The 18170-nt window shown below is 42.2% G+C and overlaps 1 protein-coding gene across 1 annotated transcript in view; it reads left to right on the top strand.

The window, feature by feature from the left end:
• The window catches only part of Birc6 (baculoviral IAP repeat-containing 6), a 193433-nt gene extending 175601 nt beyond the window's left edge, over positions 1–17832 (top strand). Inside the window, 8 exon segments of the mRNA NM_001170596.3 lie at positions 833–978; positions 2185–2295; positions 2873–3090; positions 4161–4322; positions 6624–6701; positions 9996–10184; positions 11186–11320; positions 16672–17832. Coding sequence (NP_001164067.1) covers positions 833–978; positions 2185–2295; positions 2873–3090; positions 4161–4322; positions 6624–6701; positions 9996–10184; positions 11186–11320; positions 16672–16851 — 1219 coding nt within the window. The 3' untranslated portion in view covers positions 16852–17832.
• The last annotated feature ends 338 nt before the right edge of the window (positions 17833–18170 follow it).

The raw sequence follows: 18170 nt of genomic DNA, 5'->3' as shown, positions 1-18170 counted from the left end.
GTTTAGATTACGCCTTTGGAAGATTTCATACATTTTTTATTATTTGTTTGTTTTGAAACCTCTACTGAATTAACAAGGATAAGTTACTTTGAAGATCTAAACACTAGTTAATTATATTAAGTGTTAGGAGTTACAATAGAAGAAAAAGAAATACTTACGTTTGCTTTTTAGGGAATCTTACATTGACCTGACACTGTTGTACACTGAAACCTTGCTGTGACACTGTGTTGTTGTGATAATTTGATACTATGTCGGGTCATTTTACATCCTGAGAAGAATAGAGTGATCCTTTGAAGATTCTGGTCTTCCACTTGGTGTTAAGATGTATAGCGGCTGCACATTTGGTCTTGTACGAGGCCCATTTGTGCTCCTACTCTTTCCTCTGAGTTCTTTTGCTCTCAGAAATCAGCATATTCAGTGAAATACAAGTAGTGTTTTAAGACCGCGTGGACTTTGGTGCCAAGGCTTTCTAAGACAAGAGAGTGTTGCTTTACCTCAGGAGTGTAAGTGGTTCCTTTACCTCTGAGTACTTACAGTTAAGTCTTTCTAATGTGGGCCTAAGGGATAGCAAGCATTTGGTTAATATTTGTGTAATGTTTTTTTTTGTCTTTTAACTAGACAGGAACAATCTGCTCATATTCTGTTATCTTAGGCATTAATTTGTGGCTTCCAAAGCTGTAATGACTGACTGGTCTCCCTGCTCATCACATGTGACAAGTGTAGCACATAAGCAGTCATTTTTAACTTCTGTTGCTGAATTCGTGTATTTATATTTTCAGTTTTAAAACTTAATTTTTCTTGCATTTCTTTCCATGTTTAAAATAAAATTCAGATCTAAAAGGGAAAATATTAAAACAGGAGTCAAGCCAGATGCACCTGATCAAGAACCAGAAGGACTTACTCTTCTGGTCCCAGACATCCAGCGGACCGCTGAGATCGTCCACGCAGCCACCACCAATCTGCGACAAGCAAATCAAGGCCAGTAGTATTTTATATGATTTTTTTCCATTGCATGAAATATGTTTTATTTAGTAATTGAGAACTGTCTGATTTTTCCCTCATTTTTTCAGGTAAGTTCTTATACTTAAACGAGCTCATTGTCTGGTAGGTTTTGTTCTTTGTCGGGTTTTAGTTAAGAATATTTCTTGTAGAAAATTCGTCTTGGCACATGTCTTGAATCGCAGCACTTGGAAAGTGAAAGCAGATGGATCTCTATGAGTTTCAGGCCAACGAGTAGCAAGTTCTGGGCTAGCCAGGGCTACATAATGAGACCCTGTCTCAAAAAAAAAAAAAAAAAAAAAAAAAAAAAAACCCTAAAATAATTTATTTCGGGGTTGGGGATTTAGCTCAATGGTAGAGCGCTTGCAAGGCCCTGGGTTCAGTCCCCAGCTCCAAAAACAAAGAATTTATTTCTTCTATATATGCTAAAACTAAATGGAGTAGCTCAAGAACATACATATTAATTACTTTCCTTTTCTCATTGAAAGTGATGGAATTGGAAAGTCCCATTTTGTTAGGGAGAGTAAATTGAGGCTGCTGCACATGGTCATGCACATGGCTGTGGTCTCTTTTCCCAAGGTGATAAAGTAGGAAGAGTCTTGTTAGGGATTTACTGCTGTGAACAAACACCGTGACCAAGGCAACTCTTCTAAAGACAACATTTAACTGGGGCTGGCTCACAGGTTCAGAGGTTCAGTCCATTATCATCAAGGCAGGAGCATAGCAGCATCCAGGCAGGCATGGTGCAGGAGGGGCTGAGAGTTCTACATTTTCATCTGAAGGCTGCTAGCAGAGTACTGGCTTCCAGGCAGCTCAGATGAGATTCTCGTTACCAAAACGTACAAGCCACACCTCCCAACAGTGCTATTTCCTGGGCCACGCATATTCAAACCATCACAGGAAGGTAACTGGGAAGTCTGGTAGAAGTCTCGACTTTGAAATGTACGTGTAGAAGTGGATCGTTTTCCAGCTTAATTATTCATGGAAACAGTAAAAGGGAGATGGACTGAAGAGAAGGGATTCGTCTGAATAAGAAGAGGACAGAAGATAATGGAATGATAAGAATATATTACTGTACATGATGAAACACATTATTATATTATATTCACAGAAAGCAGCATTCACATATGCTGATAAAGGCATTTTAAAATGCATATTTATGTTATTTATCTTAAAATATTACAGAAAAAAAACTAGGTGAATATTCAAAGAAGGTGGCTATGAAACCCAAACCTCTGTCAGTATTAAAATCACTTGAAGAGAAGTATGTGGCTGTCATGAAAACATTGCAGTTTGGTAAGTTGGAATTTCTCTTTTGCTACAACGTCATCTTCACCCTTGGAGCAGTGCTGCTAAGGTGTTTAGGGTAAACGAGAGAACTCTAGACTTGAGCTAGGATGGTGACACTTGTCTGTGATTCTAGTCCACTAGTGCCTAAGGCAGAAGACTTGATTGGAATGCTGCCTCGACAGTTGCTCTGCTCTCCCCCCCCCCCCAACCCCCTGTGTAAGGTTTTGTTTGTGACCTAATTTCTACCTTCTGCACACATGAAAGCTTCTGCTGTATGTTTTGAGATCACCATGTGTTTAATCACAGCATTCTCATCCTCATTTCAGCACATGCTTTCAGGAATGAAAGAGGAGGTCTGCAGAGAATGCAGAGAGTGGCTTTCTTTTGTCATTCTGCAGGGCTGGGATTGAACGTAGGAGCCCAAGCAAGCTAAGGATGTGCTCCTCCGGCACTAGGCTCTGCCCCACACCCTGGGCCTTTCCATTACAGGGGACAGAAGAGACTAGAAACTTCCTTTTGACTTTGGTATTATAACAACTGTTTGCCTGCTGATTCTCCACTTTGGTCTTCTGTCTTCTTTTAGATACATTTGAAATGGTTTCTGAAGATGACGATGGGAAATTGGGTTTTAAAGTAAATTACCACTACATGTCTCAGGTGAAAAATGCCAATGATGCCAACAGTGCTGCCAGAGCCCGCCGCCTGGCTCAGGAGGCGGTGACACTCTCAACCTCGCTGCCTCTGTCATCGTCTTCCAGTGTCTTTGTGCGCTGCGATGAGGAGCGACTTGACATCATGAAGGTAGAAGGCAGCTCTGTCCCCACCCTTCCTAGATTCTAAATTTCAACATGAACTTGGTGATCGTTTGGGGTGGCCATAAAGGAGCTGTGTTGTAATGTTAGTTCAGGGTGCGTCGATGAGACAGCACGTCAGGACGTACCAGAGGAGGCACTACTCACAGTCACCCCACATATCACACTCGTATCAGAAATTGTCTCTTTTCTCTAAATTTATCGGCAGTCTGTGGTTTTGAATATCTAAGTTTTACGAATAAAGAAATAACAATATAACTTAACTTGTACTTTTCTGTTTTAACATTGTGATCTGCCTTATCTTAAAGTCTAAGAGAAAACTGCATCAAGAAAAACTAGTTGATATGTAGTGGGAAAATGATTTAATTCATAGGTTAACTAGTCCGTCTTCCTCAGACAGCTGAAAGTGTTGATCTATTGACTTCTCTTAGCTCCTCAGCCTAGAACCTGCAGAGTAAATCAGTTATAATGTGTGGCCCCACGTGGAGCCGTTTACTGCAGGTGGTAATGTATCTGTTGATTGACTCAGAGGAAAATTCCCACAAAAAAAGTTCTTTATACCTTAAAAGAAGTTCAAGATTCGGGTAAAGTTTCTTGATGTAAATAAGAATTTATTTTCACCAAAACCATGGCTTTGTTTTTACCTTTTTAAAGACAGGGTTTCTCTGTTGCACTGGCTATCTTGCAACAAAGTCTGGAGACCAGGCTGCCCTGAAACTCAAGAGCTCCACCTGCCCCTGCCCCTGCCCCTGCCCCTGCCCCTGCCCCTGCCCCTGCCCCTGCCCCTGCCCCTGCCCCTGCCCCTGCCCCCCGAGTGCTGGTATTAAAGGTATGCACCACCACCACCTGGCAGCCATGCCATTCTGAATTCTAATAAGAAACATTTTTCTAGTCGTGTGTGTGTGTGTGTGTGTGTGTGTGTGTGTGTGTGTGTGTTTAACTTCTGATTCCACTCTTGGCCAGCTTGTGCTCTGGCTGACAGGAGGCAGCTCTTGCATTGTTCTTTAAGGTGCTTGTGAGGATGACTGTCACACATCTTTCTGTTTATGTGCACTCCAGGTTCTGATAACTGGGCCAGCGGACACCCCCTATGCAAATGGCTGCTTTGAGTTTGATGTATATTTTCCTCAGGATTATCCTAGCTCACCTCCTCTTGTGAACCTAGAAACCACTGGGGGTCATAGCGTGCGCTTCAATCCCAACCTTTACAATGATGGCAAGGTAAGGTGGCCACACACTGATCTGAAGGCTGTTTGTGACTCAGACAAAAGTTGGCGTGGTTATATTTTTTCTTCATTCTTAGCTTCCTCTATGTGGACAGACATCTGGCACCTGCTGACAGATCAGCTTGAAAATAAGAGAGAAGAAACTGAAAAGGGCAAAACAACAGCGTCCATGAGTTAGTCCTGCTCAAGAGTACAGCACAGCCAGTGTCTGTGCCTCTGGGTGTCCTCTTTTCAGGGTTGTTTGTGGCTGAGCAGCAGCACTCTGTCAGCTCTGGACTGCTGTCCTCTTCCTATTAACAGTGGGATGATTCATTCTCACTAGAAAATAAAATCTGACAAAAAGGTGTAGCAAATTATTTCTGGGCCTGGGGAACACAGCTCTGTGGTAGAGAATGTTTGCTTCCCATGGTCAAAGCCTTGGGCTTAATTCCCACCGCTGGGTGAAAAAAGTCAAAAGGTATATTCTAGAAATAATATGATTTATTTAAAACAGAAATCATTTTCTATGACTATAGGAAACCTTTTTAAAGTAAAATTTTTTTTTAAAAATTATCATTTTCGGTGTAATGTTTCATAGTTTAATAGGATTCTAATAGTAAATTCCATGCTGATTATTACTCTTAAAAACTACGAGGAGAAGCATCTGTAGGGCTGAGAGATGGCTCAGTACTCAGGAGCACTGTCTGCTTCCCAGACCTGATGCCCTCTCTGGCCTCCTTAGGCAGGCACCAGGCACACACACAAGCACATGCCTCTTGGTCATAGGAGTAGCAACATTTTATTTTTCTTTTCTTTTCTCCCCCCCCCCACCCCCCCCGGGAGCTGGGGACCGAACCCAGGGCCTTGCGCTTCCTAGGCAAGCGCTCTGCCACTGAGCTAAATCCCCAACCCTGAGTAGCAACATTTTTAAAATTGACTTTTTATCAAAGATGTCGCCAAGGTTTGGCTTCCTTTTCACTTTTATTTTCATCCAGTTCAATCTGGGATGATATTATTTCATCATCATTGAATGATAAATCATAAAACTAAAACTAGTTTTATAGATTTCTTGAGAAAGTTTAACAGAGGCACCACTTATTTTCCTTGAAAAACAAAGAGCAGGTTTTCTGGAACGAAGCTGAAGTAGCCTGTGTTGTCTTTTCTTGATAGATCTTGAGTCCCAAGTAACATATAAAGTGGATTTTGCTTAAGCAGTTCATTCAGTAAGGCTGACTGGGTGAAGACCTGAGATACCAGCATTCTGAGCATTTACTCTTTGAAGTGTTTTTGATGAATCACCCACACAAGTGTACACTTTAAAATTACTGGGTTTTGTCATTCTGGGATCAGATGGATGGCCTCGTGCATCTGAGTAAATACTCTACCATGAGTAGAGTAATACACCTCCAGTCCCTGACTTTAGAGAGCTGACTCACAGCCACCTCTAAACTCCAGCTGCAGGGGGATCCGATGCCATCTGGCACCTGCTCTCTTATGCACATGTATATGCATACACACACAATTAAAAAAAAAACTGTAAAAGAAAAAAAATCACAGTTGGGGCTGTAGAGATGATTCAGTGGCTAAGAACTACACTGCTGTTCTAGAGGATCCAGATTCAGTTTGGAAGACCCACATATGTGGTCTCACAGCCGCCTGAAACTCTAGTTTCCAGAGATCCAGCACCCTTTGACCTCAGTGGGTAAATGTACTATGGCTAACCCTGACAGCCTGCATTTGAGTCCCTGAACCCTCATAGTGATAGAAGAGGCCTTCAAGCTGCCCCCTGATCCCATGCATGCCCACAGGCATCCACAAAGAAATAAATTTCACTTAAAGCGTCTTGGTTTTGGAATAGTATTACTTTTCATTAAGATATATGTTATATAGGACTAGTGACATAGTTTAATTGATAGTGTACTTGCTTAACATACACAAAGTCTTAGTTCTAATCTTCATGACTGCGTTGACTGGGTATGGTGGTGTATCCCTTTTATCTACTAGAGCAATGGGAGTGGGAAGATCAGAAACTCAAGGTCATCTTTCTACTACAAAGCTAGTTTAGGACCACCTGAGTTTATAATTGATCTTGTATCAACCAGCACAAAAATGTGCATCTTATTTGTGCAGATGCAGATGTAATGGGTGCGGAGTTTTCTTTATGAAGAAAGTAATTCCACAAGGGTTTGGGTCACATCTGAGGATGCAGTGGGCTTTCACAGACTTAGATACACTTTGACATGAGAGCATAATATTTTTATTTCTAGCTGAGACAGTTTGCTACTAGTTCTATTAAATTCTGTCTTTTCTCCTTAAGGTTTGTTTAAGCATCCTGAATACGTGGCATGGAAGACCAGAAGAGAAGTGGAATCCTCAGACATCAAGTTTTTTGCAAGTAAACAAAGTTTTTCTGACAAATTTACTTATACTCTGAGATCTGTGTGTGTTGCAAGGGAAATTGGTGACCAAAATAAGCATAGAAAACTGTTTGAAAGACAGGAAATAGTAATAATAGTTTAAGTTTCAAGTTATCATGTAAGATAAGCAGTCTTGTCAAGACCAAGTTGTTCCCTCAGTTCTTAAAGTGCAGTATGCTGCAGGAAGGTGATTTAGATCTGTCTCGTGTCCTATGAGTAAAATTTAGTACATGTCATGTATGATGTGGTACTTGTTAGAATTTTTACTTAACTGATGCTCAAAATTAATGTCCTGGAATTCATAAAGTTTAAGAATTATAGCTTCTATTATCAGATCATTTGATAAATAAGATTTAAGTCTTCAAAGTTGCATTTCTGTAAGTTAGTGAGTGCATAATACCTCATTTCTGCTCATGTTTTTATTTTATAATAAATAACTCAGACCTTCAGCTACAGGCAGAGTAGTAAGCATACCCAGAGTATGTTCACTAGAGTGCTTGTTCATTTAGGAAGAAGAGATACAGTGCTCAGTTATGGTTGTTATGTATTAGCTTGAACTCACATGTACAATTTGGTGCTTAAAGAAGATAATCAGAAACTTTCACCAGATAAGCCTACTTAAAGTTGACCTATCCTAGAAGATTATTTTCTTTAATGCTAGTTTGTGTTAGATAAGAGATGTGAAGTAAATTTCCTTTAGAGGATTTATCTGGTTTAACCTGAATAAACTAGGAAATTTGAAGATTTTTTTTATTGGTTTATTTTATTTATTTACATTTCAAATGTTATTCCCCTTCCTGGATTCCCCTCTACAAACCCCCTGTCCTATCCCCCCTGCCTCTATAAGGGTGCTCCCCCACCCACCCATCCATTCCAGCCTCACTGCCCTAGTATCCCCCTACTCTGGACCTCCACAGGACCAAGGGCTTCCCCTTGATGCCAGATAAGGCCATCCACTGCTACTTATGCAGCTGGAGGCTGGAACCATAGGTACTCTTTTTTTTTTCTTTCTTTCTTTCTTTCTTTTTTTAAATATTTGTTTGTTTGTTTGTACACACCAGAAGAGGGCATCAGATTCCATTTCAGGTGGTTGTGAGCTACCGTGTGCTTACTGAGAATTGAACTCAGGACCTATGGAAGAGCAGTCTTTTAACTTCTGAGCCATCTCTCCGGCCCCAATTTTGAACTCTTGATCCATCTCTCAAATGTTGGAATGTGCCATCATACTTGGTTCTACTTAGTTTTTGTTTTGAGCTCTGGCTGTCCTTAGGCTCATAGAGATCTTTCTGCCTGTGCCTCTCATGTGCTGGGATTACAGTTTGAACCAAAACATCTACCTCTCCAGGCCATTTGTTAAGTCTGAGGGAGTCAGGCAAGGAGGAAACCAGGAAGCCCTCCTGAAGGGCCAGCTTCCCCATGCGCCCCCACCCCCACCTCACCCCACCCAGGGGCAGAAGGTCTTTAAACCTCTACGCAGGAAGACCAGAAAGTGCGGCAGGACAGACAGCCTGCCACAGCAACTACAACCCACCATAAAGCCAGAGCCACAGGTGGAGCTGCTGGGAGAGCAAGCAAGCCCTGACCTGTATACTCTTTGGTTGGTGGTTTAGTTCCTGGGAGCTCTAGGTGGTTTGGTTAGTTTATACTGTTTTCTTATGGGGTTGCAATCCTCCCTGTTCTCAGTCTGATGGTTGACTGTGAGCATCCATATTGGTCTGGCTCTGACAGAGCCTCTCAGGAGACAATATACCAGGCTCTTGGCATCAGCAATAGTGTCTGGGTTTGGTGGCTGCATATGGGATGGATCCCCAGGTGGGGCAGTCTCTGCGTGGCCTTTCCTTCAGTTTCTGCTCCACTCTTTGTCCATAGGCACAATTCTGGGTTAAAATTTTAAGCTTTTTTTTTTTTTTTTTTTTATTAATGTTTTGGTTTCGGTTTCAGTTTTTTTGAGACTAGGTCACACTTAGTCACACTGGATGGCCTGAAACTCGGATGTCCTCCCTCCTTCCCCTCCTCTTGGGTGTTGGAGCTAAAGGCATGCACTGTTCCTGGCTGAAAGTACTTTTGAACTTATAATTTGAGACTACATCTCATCTAAAAGTGATTTTTTTTTTCTCAAAATAGGTTGGGTTTTAAATTGTAGGTTTGTGATAAGAATTTGACTTAATCTTCTCTGCTTTTGTAGAACTTGAGTAATATATCCTATTTGTGTAAGGGGAAGAGGAAAAATATTTTAAAACAGCAAATGATAGAACTAACGATGGTTTAAAAGCTCTCTGAGGAGTCTCAGATTTGAAATAGAAGAAAATAACTCCTTCATTGAAAAGTGGATCAAGGACCACAACATAAAACCAGATACACTAAATATTACAGAAGAGAAAGTGGGAAATATCCTTGAACGCTTTGGTACAGGAAACAAGTTCCTGAACAGAACATCAGTGGTCTACGTAGCTAATTCCAGGCCAGCTAGGGCAACACAGAGAGACGGATGGATGGATGGATGGATGGATGGATGGATGGATGGATGGATGGATGGATGGATGGGTGGGTGGATGGATGGGTGGGTGGATGGATGGGTGGGTGGGTGGATGGGTGGATGGGTGGGTGGGTGGATGGGTGGGTGGATGGATGGGTGGGTGGGTGGGTGGGTGGATGGATGGGTGGGTGGATGGATGGATGGGTGGGTGGATGGATGGGTGGGTGGGTGGGTGGATGGATGGATGGATGGGTGGGTGGTGGGTGGATGGATGGATGGATGGGTGGGTGGTGGGTGGGTGGGTGGATGGGTGGATGGATGGATGGATGGGTGGTGGGTGGGTGGGTGGATGGATGGGTGGGTGGATGGATGGGTGGATGGATGGGTGGGTGGATGAGATTATGGTGTGGCTAACTTAACTTTGTACAGCTTTTTGTTTGTCTATTATTTTTAAGAGAGGGTATTGTGCTTTAACTCACACCGTCCTAGAATTCACTTTGTAGTCTAGGTTGGCCTTGAGCTTATCCTAATATTCATGACTCAACCGAAATAATGTGTATGGTTGTTTTTGCCTCTGTGTTTGTATGTCCACCACATACATATGCTAAGAATCAAACATGGGCCCTCTAAAAGAAAGAGCTGCTCTCTCCAGCCCCCAAAAGAATGTCTGTTTTGTTTTATGCCAGAAACATGTGGAAACATGCTTATAGAGACTCCTTGGAGATGACACAGCATAGCAGTTTGTTTGTGGTGAAACTGTCTCTTAATAACTTTTTGACTTTTGTCTGTTCCTCAGGTGTTGGTTTCTGTCCAGTCCCTTATATTAGTAGCTGAGCCTTACTTCAATGAACCAGGATATGAACGGTCTAGAGGCACTCCCAGTGGCACACAGAGCTCTCGAGAATACGATGGAAACATCCGACAAGCAACGGTTAAATGGGCAATGCTAGAACAAATCAGAAACCCTTCACCGTGCTTTAAAGAAGTATGTTGGGTAGAGTTAAGTACTTCTAGACATTTCAGGATCGGTTGTTAGTATTATATACTAAGCTTGCTTCATGAAACTACCAGTTAACCCTAAAGTCATTAATAACAAAGTGTAATTAATAAGGTTTAAAACCGTATATCCTGAAAGACAGCGCACTGTATCTTGGGACCTTTTTATGTAAGTGTTACCTTGGCGTTGTGTGCAGGCACACATTTGGTGAGTAGATACTTAGTACTGGTTCAGTGGGTAAAGGCCCTTTCTGCCAAGCCTACCCACCTGAGTTGGATTCCTGAAACCACCTACATGCTAGAAGGAAAACTAATGCCTTGACCTCTCTCTATGTGTGCTGTGGCTTACATGCCAATAAATAAATGAATGTAATTTGTAAATTAAAAAAATTACTTAGCTATCTATAAAATCTCTTTTAAAGATTTTTGGGTTTTTTTGTTTTGTTTGTTTTTGTTGTTTTGTTTTTTATTTTTGTGTGGGTGAGGTGGGATGTATATGCACATGAGTTCAAATGGCTAGAGAAGCCATTAGACCCCTTGGATCCTGACCAGGCAGATGGTTGTGAGCCTCCTGACATGGGAGATGGGAACTAAGCACAGACCTTGTGTAGAAGCTCTACACTCCGAGCCTCCCTCATCCCTGAGTTCTCTTCTAAACAGAAGTGCTTCTGCTGCCAGTGTGTTGAAGATCATTTTTTTCTTGCTGATTTATTTCCACTTGTTTTATTTTGCCTTATGTTTGTCCTGTGCCATTTAGATGGGATTACTCAGTATCTGAGCAGTGTTGAGTATTCTTTGCCACCATAGAACTGAGTATTTCAGTGTGTGCCAGCCGATGTCCTGAGCCTGGTTTGTAATGACGTAGAACACATGAAACCAGATTTTCTGGACAGATAAACGTTGCAGTGTCTAAAATGTTTATTTTAGTGATGCTGTAAACTGACATTCTGGTGTGTAGACATGCTCTGTTGGACTGTTTTTATCTCCAAGGTCATACACAAGCACTTCTACTTGAAGAGAGTTGAGGTCATGGCCCAGTGTGAGGAGTGGATTGCAGACATTCAGCAGTACAGCAGTGACAAGCGGGTGGGCAGGACCATGTCGCACCACGCAGCAGCTCTCAAGGTGAGCTAGTTGTGCATTCACTGACTCGGGTATTCACAGAGAAGAAAACTGTTACAGAAAGTGTACAGATAGGTGCAATAGCTTTCACAGGGAACTAGAAATTCTTCAAATTAAAAGGGGCTACAGGTCTTGAGCCCAAAGATGTGACGGGGTTGGGGGTTGGCGGGGTATTGGGTCCATGTGTTTTGTTTAGTTTAGTTTTGTTTTAATTTATTTATTTAGTCACTTTACAACCCAATATCAGCCCTTCGTCTCCTCCCAGTGCTCCCTCATATAAGTCCTCCCCCATTCTCCTTGGAAAGGGAAGGGCCCTCTGGGTATCAACCCCTCAACCACACACATCAAGTTGCTGCAGGACTAGGCACATCTACTCGAACTGAAGCCAGACAAAACTGTCTATGTAGGGATGTGGAATCCACAGGCAGGCAGGTAGGCAACAGGTTCAGGGACAACTCCTGCTCCAGTTGTTTGAGGGACCCACATGAAGACTAAGCTGCTTATCAACTACATGTGTGCAAAGGGCCTAGGTCCAGCCTGTGGTTGGTGATTCAGTCTCTGGGAGCCCCCAAGGGTCCAGGTTAGTTGACTCTGTAGGTCTTCCTGTGGGGTTCCTGTCCTCTTCAGGTCCCTCAATCTTTCTCCCAACTCCTCTGTAAGACTTCCAAGCTCCATCTAATATTTGGGTGTGACTCTGAATCTCTTTCCATTGGCTGCTGAGACAGAGAACAGATTTATTAGGTTCCTGTCTATAAGTGTAATGGAGTATCATTAATAGTGTCAGAGATTGGGCTGGAGGGATGGCTCAGGGGTTAAGAGCGCCGGCTGCTCTTCCAGAGGACCTGAGTTCAGTTCCCAGCAACCACATGGTGGCTCACAACCATCTGTAACGGGATCTGATGCCCTCTTCTGGTGTGTCTGAAGGCAGCGACAGTGTACTCACGTACATAAAATAAATCTAAAAAAAAAAAAAAATTAGTGTCAGGGATTGGTTCTTGCCCTTGGGATGGGTCTCAATTTGGAGCAGTCATGGCTGGCCATCCCTTCAAACTGCTTTATCTTTGTCCCTGCACGTCTTGCAGGCGGACACATTTGAAGGCTTTGTGGGTGGGTTGCTGTCCTTATCCTTCTGCTGGGAGTCCTGCCTGGCTACAGGAAGCAGCCACTTCAGGATCCATGTCCCCTACTGCTAGGAGTTTCCCCTGTAAACCCTCTGGGGCCTCTCTTTATCCCAGGTTTCTGGTACATCCTAGAGATTGTCCACATGAATTTTGTCTTTAATCTTTCAGCCTTACCTTATGCCTCTTCCCTTACGTAACTTTATTTCTTGGTATTGGTATGAGGAAGGTACAAGATGGAAGCCTCTATAGCCGGTGGGAGTGGCCACTGTGAGGTCAGCCAGCTTTGTGGGAGGCAGGCAGTTTTTACTTGAGCATTCCCTGGTGGAAATGGAGGATACAATGGCTTTGCAGAATTTTTTCACACATGGGAATCATTCTTTGTACAGCCACCCATTTTGCTGCTTCCAAATAATCATTTTATTCTTTGGTCCTTTCCTTCTCTGCCAGATATCCGCCTTCCGTGTGTGCAGTATTTTCCGTCCCTCCTGGCTCCTTTCCTCTTTGTTTTCCAGTCCTCCCTGAAAAGCTGGAGGTGGTCAGTTGTGGTGGCACACACCTTTGATCCCAGTACTTGTCAGGGGTGGGTTCTAAGACCCTCTCTCAAAACAGATACATAGCTCATAAGAGGAGTGCTAGTTTTTCAGGTGTGATTTCTCTTTTTATTTTTCCAGTACAGAAATATTTATGAATGACAAATCGTATGATATCTGGGATTTGCTTCCAAATAAGAATAAAAATGAATAGATGAGGTCAGGCTGGCCAGGAATTTGTCATTTTTGAAGCTATGGATACATATGCCTTTATTTTTCTGTTCTGTCTACTTTTATATACAGTTGAAGTTTTTACATTATGAAGACTTTAGAACCATGATTGGTAGGTAGTATATGTCCGGTGTCCCAGCACTGTGCATCTCTGTACAGAATTCAAGACTACCCTTGGCTAGTGAAGCAGCTCTCTAAGGTTAGAACGCTTTGCTTGATCTATGCTCTTCTGTCTCTTTCCACCCTGCCTGCTAGCTCATCTCCATTGACAGTTCAGCTCCAGGCTCACTGCTGGAAGTCTCCCCTGACCTCTGACACACTGAGGTTACTCACGAGCACACCCACCACTTGTTAATGTCCCCTTCTGTTCACTTCTGTCCATCATAGCTGTCCCCTTCCCTGTTCCTTGTTTATTCTCTTTTTTCTGAGATCCAAATGATTTTAGCCTCCCTTTCTCTTATGCCTTTGGGCTTGAAATGCTGGACATTTACTCTTTAAAGGTAATTCATAAAACAAAACTAAAAGTCGTGGATTTGAAGAAGGGACTGGTAGGGATGAGGCAGGTTTGATAGGGACAAGAGGGAGGGGTGGAGAGAGCAATCGAACGCATACATGGATGAAGTTGACAGAAAATAAAATCAATTAAAATGTGATTCTAAAAACGTGTTTCCGTTAGCATCTCCTGACGTGTTACTTACTAATGGTTTCGCCTAGATGCCCTCATTAAACATCAAGAGTGGGAGTATACCTTCCTTCACACAGATTCCTCCAGCTTTCTATACTTAATTCCAGATCTCCCTTTTCTCTCATATGTCGATATTGCTTAACTCCCTTCATTTAGTTGATATGTTTAGTGGGAGACCCTTCAGTCTCATCCTCAGAAGAGGCCGCTTATCATCAGCGTGCACCCCGTACTCCTTCCCTTCTTCCTGGTGCACCCCAGCGTGCTACTCTTTGGATGGCGCTCAGCTGCAACTGTGCTTACAAGCACGCTTACACCCGCAGGCCAGCTGTGCTGCTTCTCTGCTCTGTCCCTTCAGCATGGGCTACTACCTGAAATTATCTTACTGTATTATTTTGAAGGGTTGTTTTTTCCTTTTTGTTTGTGAGACAGGATCTCACTCTGTACTCGTGGCTGCCCTGAATCTAACTGTGTACTCTAGGATGCCCTCAAACTCAGCTCTGCCTTCCTCTGTCTCCCCAGTGCTGGACTTAAGAGACATGAGCTACCATACCAAGCTACTGTGTTATTTTTCTGTCACTCTGACTTAGAAATCCTTTATTTCCAAACTGGTGAAGATTTTTATTCTTTCAAATACATTTTTGCTGAAGAAGGCTAAGTCAAGGAAGGAAATATAACAGCTTGAGTTCCCAATAAGATTTATAGTATCCCACCCCTCTTAAGTCCAAGTCCTCATAATAGTGAGATGTTTTTCTCCTTCCTTAGTCAGTGTTTTTATCACAGTGGAAAGGAAACTGGTGCTGGGGTTTTTCCGTTTCAACTGTGGCATTATGCTTTAAACCCGTGTAAGTGCTGATAGTGTTTGATTGGCTCAGCCTTTCTCGGTCTTCTAGCCTTTATACCTCCCACTAGGACTCAGGCTTCACACAAGCTACAGGTCTTTATTGTGCTCCTTCCCTTGCTTTGTTAGTGATTTCCAGAGCATTTTTTTTAATCTTTATTAACTTGAGTATTTCTTATTTACATTTCGATTGTAATTCCCTTTCCCGGTTTCCGGGCCAACATCCCCCTAACCCCTTCCCCTCCCCTTCTATATGGGCTTTCCCTCCCCATCCTCCCCCCATTACCACCCTCCCCGCAACAATCACGTTCACTGGGGGTTCAGTCTTGGCAGGACCAAGGGCTTCCCCTTCCACTGGTGCTCTTACTAGGCTATTCATTGCTACCTATGAGGTCAGAGTCCAGGGTCAGTCCATGTATAGTCTTTAGGTAGTGGCTTAGTCCCTGGAAGCTCTGGTTGCTTGGCATTGTTGTACATATGGGGTCTCGAGCCCCTTCAAGCTCTTCCAGTTCTTTCTCTGATTCCTTCAACGGGGATCCTGTTCTCAGTTCAGTGGTTTGCTGCTGGCATTTGCCTATGTATTTGCTGTATTCTGGCTGTGTCTCTCAGGAGAGAGCTACATCCGGTTCCTGTTGGCCTGCTCCAGAGCATCTTTTATGTGTAAAGATTGTTCTGTGAAAACCGCTTAGTGGGGCATCCAGATTCCTCAGTGAGTAAAGGCATTTGCCACCATGCCTGATGACTTGAGTTTGATCCCTGAGACCCACAAAGGAAAAGGAAAAGACTGACTGCTGCAAATTGTCTTTAAGTCTTCTCACCTGCATAGGCCTGCCTATACAATTAAACTCCTGCAATCAATGTTTTTAAGTTACTTAATTTTCAAAATCAGCTAGTTTCCTCTTCTATTCATCATAAACTGTTTTCTTTTGAAAGACTTCAGTGTGCTATTTTCATTCATAAGCATCCAATCACTCTTAGTATCTTATATTCTACACTAAGATGTGATAACACAATTATTTAGTCTTGAGATTTTTTTAATGTGTTTAAAATTTTAAAATCTGAATGATAAAATTATTTCTCATGTTTCTTCCAGTGAAACAATGTAGAAACTTTGCAGTTTACAGAGGGCCCTGGTATTGAAACAGGCTTGTTTCCATTTGCAAAAATAACAACGTATATGTGGACTGTATTTTGTAGTTTATATTTTGTAGTTATGTTTTTGTCTAGTGGTTGTGTATTATGTGGTGTGTAGTATCTTCCCCCATCCCACCCCTCAAGTGCTAACAGTCAGAACCCGAAGCCTTGCACATGCCAGACAAGTACTGTACTGTTCTGATGAATTCCCAGTCTGGGTGTATTTTAATTTGTGCACTGTACTTCTCAGAGTTAGCATCTGTGACAACACAAGGAATTGCTGTCTTTAACAGAATGCATATGTCAGACTGCTGATGTTTGTAAGTCATTGGTGATGCTGGTCCTGTGGCCAGGTCAAGGCGCATGCAGGTTCTGTAGAACTATCCTATGTTTTTGAGGAGGTGGGGTTTATTCTTTTGACCCGATATAGAATGGTACTCTGAGTTTTTCAACATCTGGAATTAATTTTTGAGTTTAGGAATTTCAACTGCATGTGTATGCGTACAGGGATGTCACAAGTCCTGGAATTTGAGTTACAGACAGATGTGAACTGCTGTGTCAGTGCCTGGAATTGAACCTGGGTCCTCATGAAAGCAGCCAGTGCTCTTAACCTCTGAGCCATCTCTTCAGCCCCTAGTTTGGGGATTCTTGAGAGTTTTGTTTCCTGTGTGTTTTAAATGTGTGACATACTGTCTCTGAGAAGATAGTAAATATTTGTACACTTGGTACTGAAGTATGTTAAAACCAAATTGTCCTGATGATATGCTAAAATCACAGAATTCACATTTCTGATATTAGCAATTTTCTCTACCCAGCGCCACACTGCTCAGCTCCGAGAAGAGCTACTGAAACTTCCTTGCCCTCAAGGCTTAGATCCAGACATTGAAGATGCCTCACCCGTGTGCAGGGCCACAGCGGGTGCTGAAGAGACTCTAACACACGACCATGTCAAACCCAGCAGCAGCAAAGACATCCCCAGTGACTTCCAATTATGAGCTGCATTGATGTGGATTTCGTAGACACACAGGCTTCGAAGCACAAGCCAAATATGTCAATATTTGTATGTAAGAAACTAATTATGTAATAGGTAATGAAACTGAAACTATACTATGCCCTTAAGGAGATCCAGTTTAATTCAAGGTGATCTTTGATTTACCTGTACAAGAGTGTAAACTTTTTTGTGCTTTTATTTTTCAATTGTGAGAACCACTGATTGGTATGTTCAACAAATTTGTGTATACAAAGAAATGGATAAATCACTGATCTATAAGGGAAACTACCTTAGGAAAGAATGTTTACTGAATGTTTATCTTTTTTTTTTTTTTTTTTTTTTTTTTTTTTTACTGTAGAGTGAGAGGTTGTTAACAAAGAATATATATTGGTCATTCTTACAACTACTATTTAAAGTCAGCAACTTTTCACTGAATTTGATAGATTTTATGTTTGGCCATATCTTCATGCTCATATTTGATTTCTGAAGACTTCCTACATACACTTTAATAAAAGTTAAACAGACATAGCCCCTCTTTTTTGATTTACTGGTACATTTTTAAGTAATAAATCTGCCATAAAATGCACTATAGCTGGAGACTTGCACTTGTATGGATGAATTTATTACATTCAACATATTTAATTTTATGCCTTCTAAGATGCAGAAAAAAAATAAATGAACATGATTTTATTCTATGCCAAACATTTGGGCCTCTGAATGTATCCATTATTTGAATTTATTATATGAAAAGTTATGGTCAATTGAAAAAGTCGATTTAAACTGTTTTCCTCAAGGGCTCCTCTTTTTCCTGGACTGTGTGGTTTTGTTCCTGAAGTAGTCACATGTATGTATCAACACGAGGCTCTGTCGGAGAGAGGCTGGGCCTCTCTGGTGCTGTCACAGTCCGCTCTGTACCTGCCACACAGGCTCATTTTCATGCAAACTCTTCCTAGAGCCAATAAATAAAAACTTAGGTGAATTAGTATGTCTTGTTTCTAAAATAGTTGCCATGGTGTGCAGTGGTATTTCTACAGAAAAACTTTTTGAGATTTGAGCATGGGGGAACAAGGATGTTTTTGTAAGACTAGTTATCATAAAGGAAGCTGAAAGCTAGGCGTAATGGCACAGTTTAGTCTCAGAAGGGACATTCTTATCTTTACACTTCGAGTTCCACCACAGCCAGGGCTATGTAGAAAGACCCTGGCTGAAAAAAGCAGAGAAAGAAAGAAGAGCTGACGTGACTGTTGATGATGGATGGCAGCCTGGCACAGTTCCTCACACACCTGAGGTACAGCGTTTACTCAGAATACCGTCTGAGACCCT

Source organism: Rattus norvegicus, chromosome 6, assembly GCF_036323735.1.
Source record: "Rattus norvegicus strain BN/NHsdMcwi chromosome 6, GRCr8, whole genome shotgun sequence".
NCBI lineage: Eukaryota > Metazoa > Chordata > Mammalia > Rodentia > Muridae > Rattus > Rattus norvegicus.
This window is presented reverse-complemented; position numbering and strand designations above follow the sequence as displayed.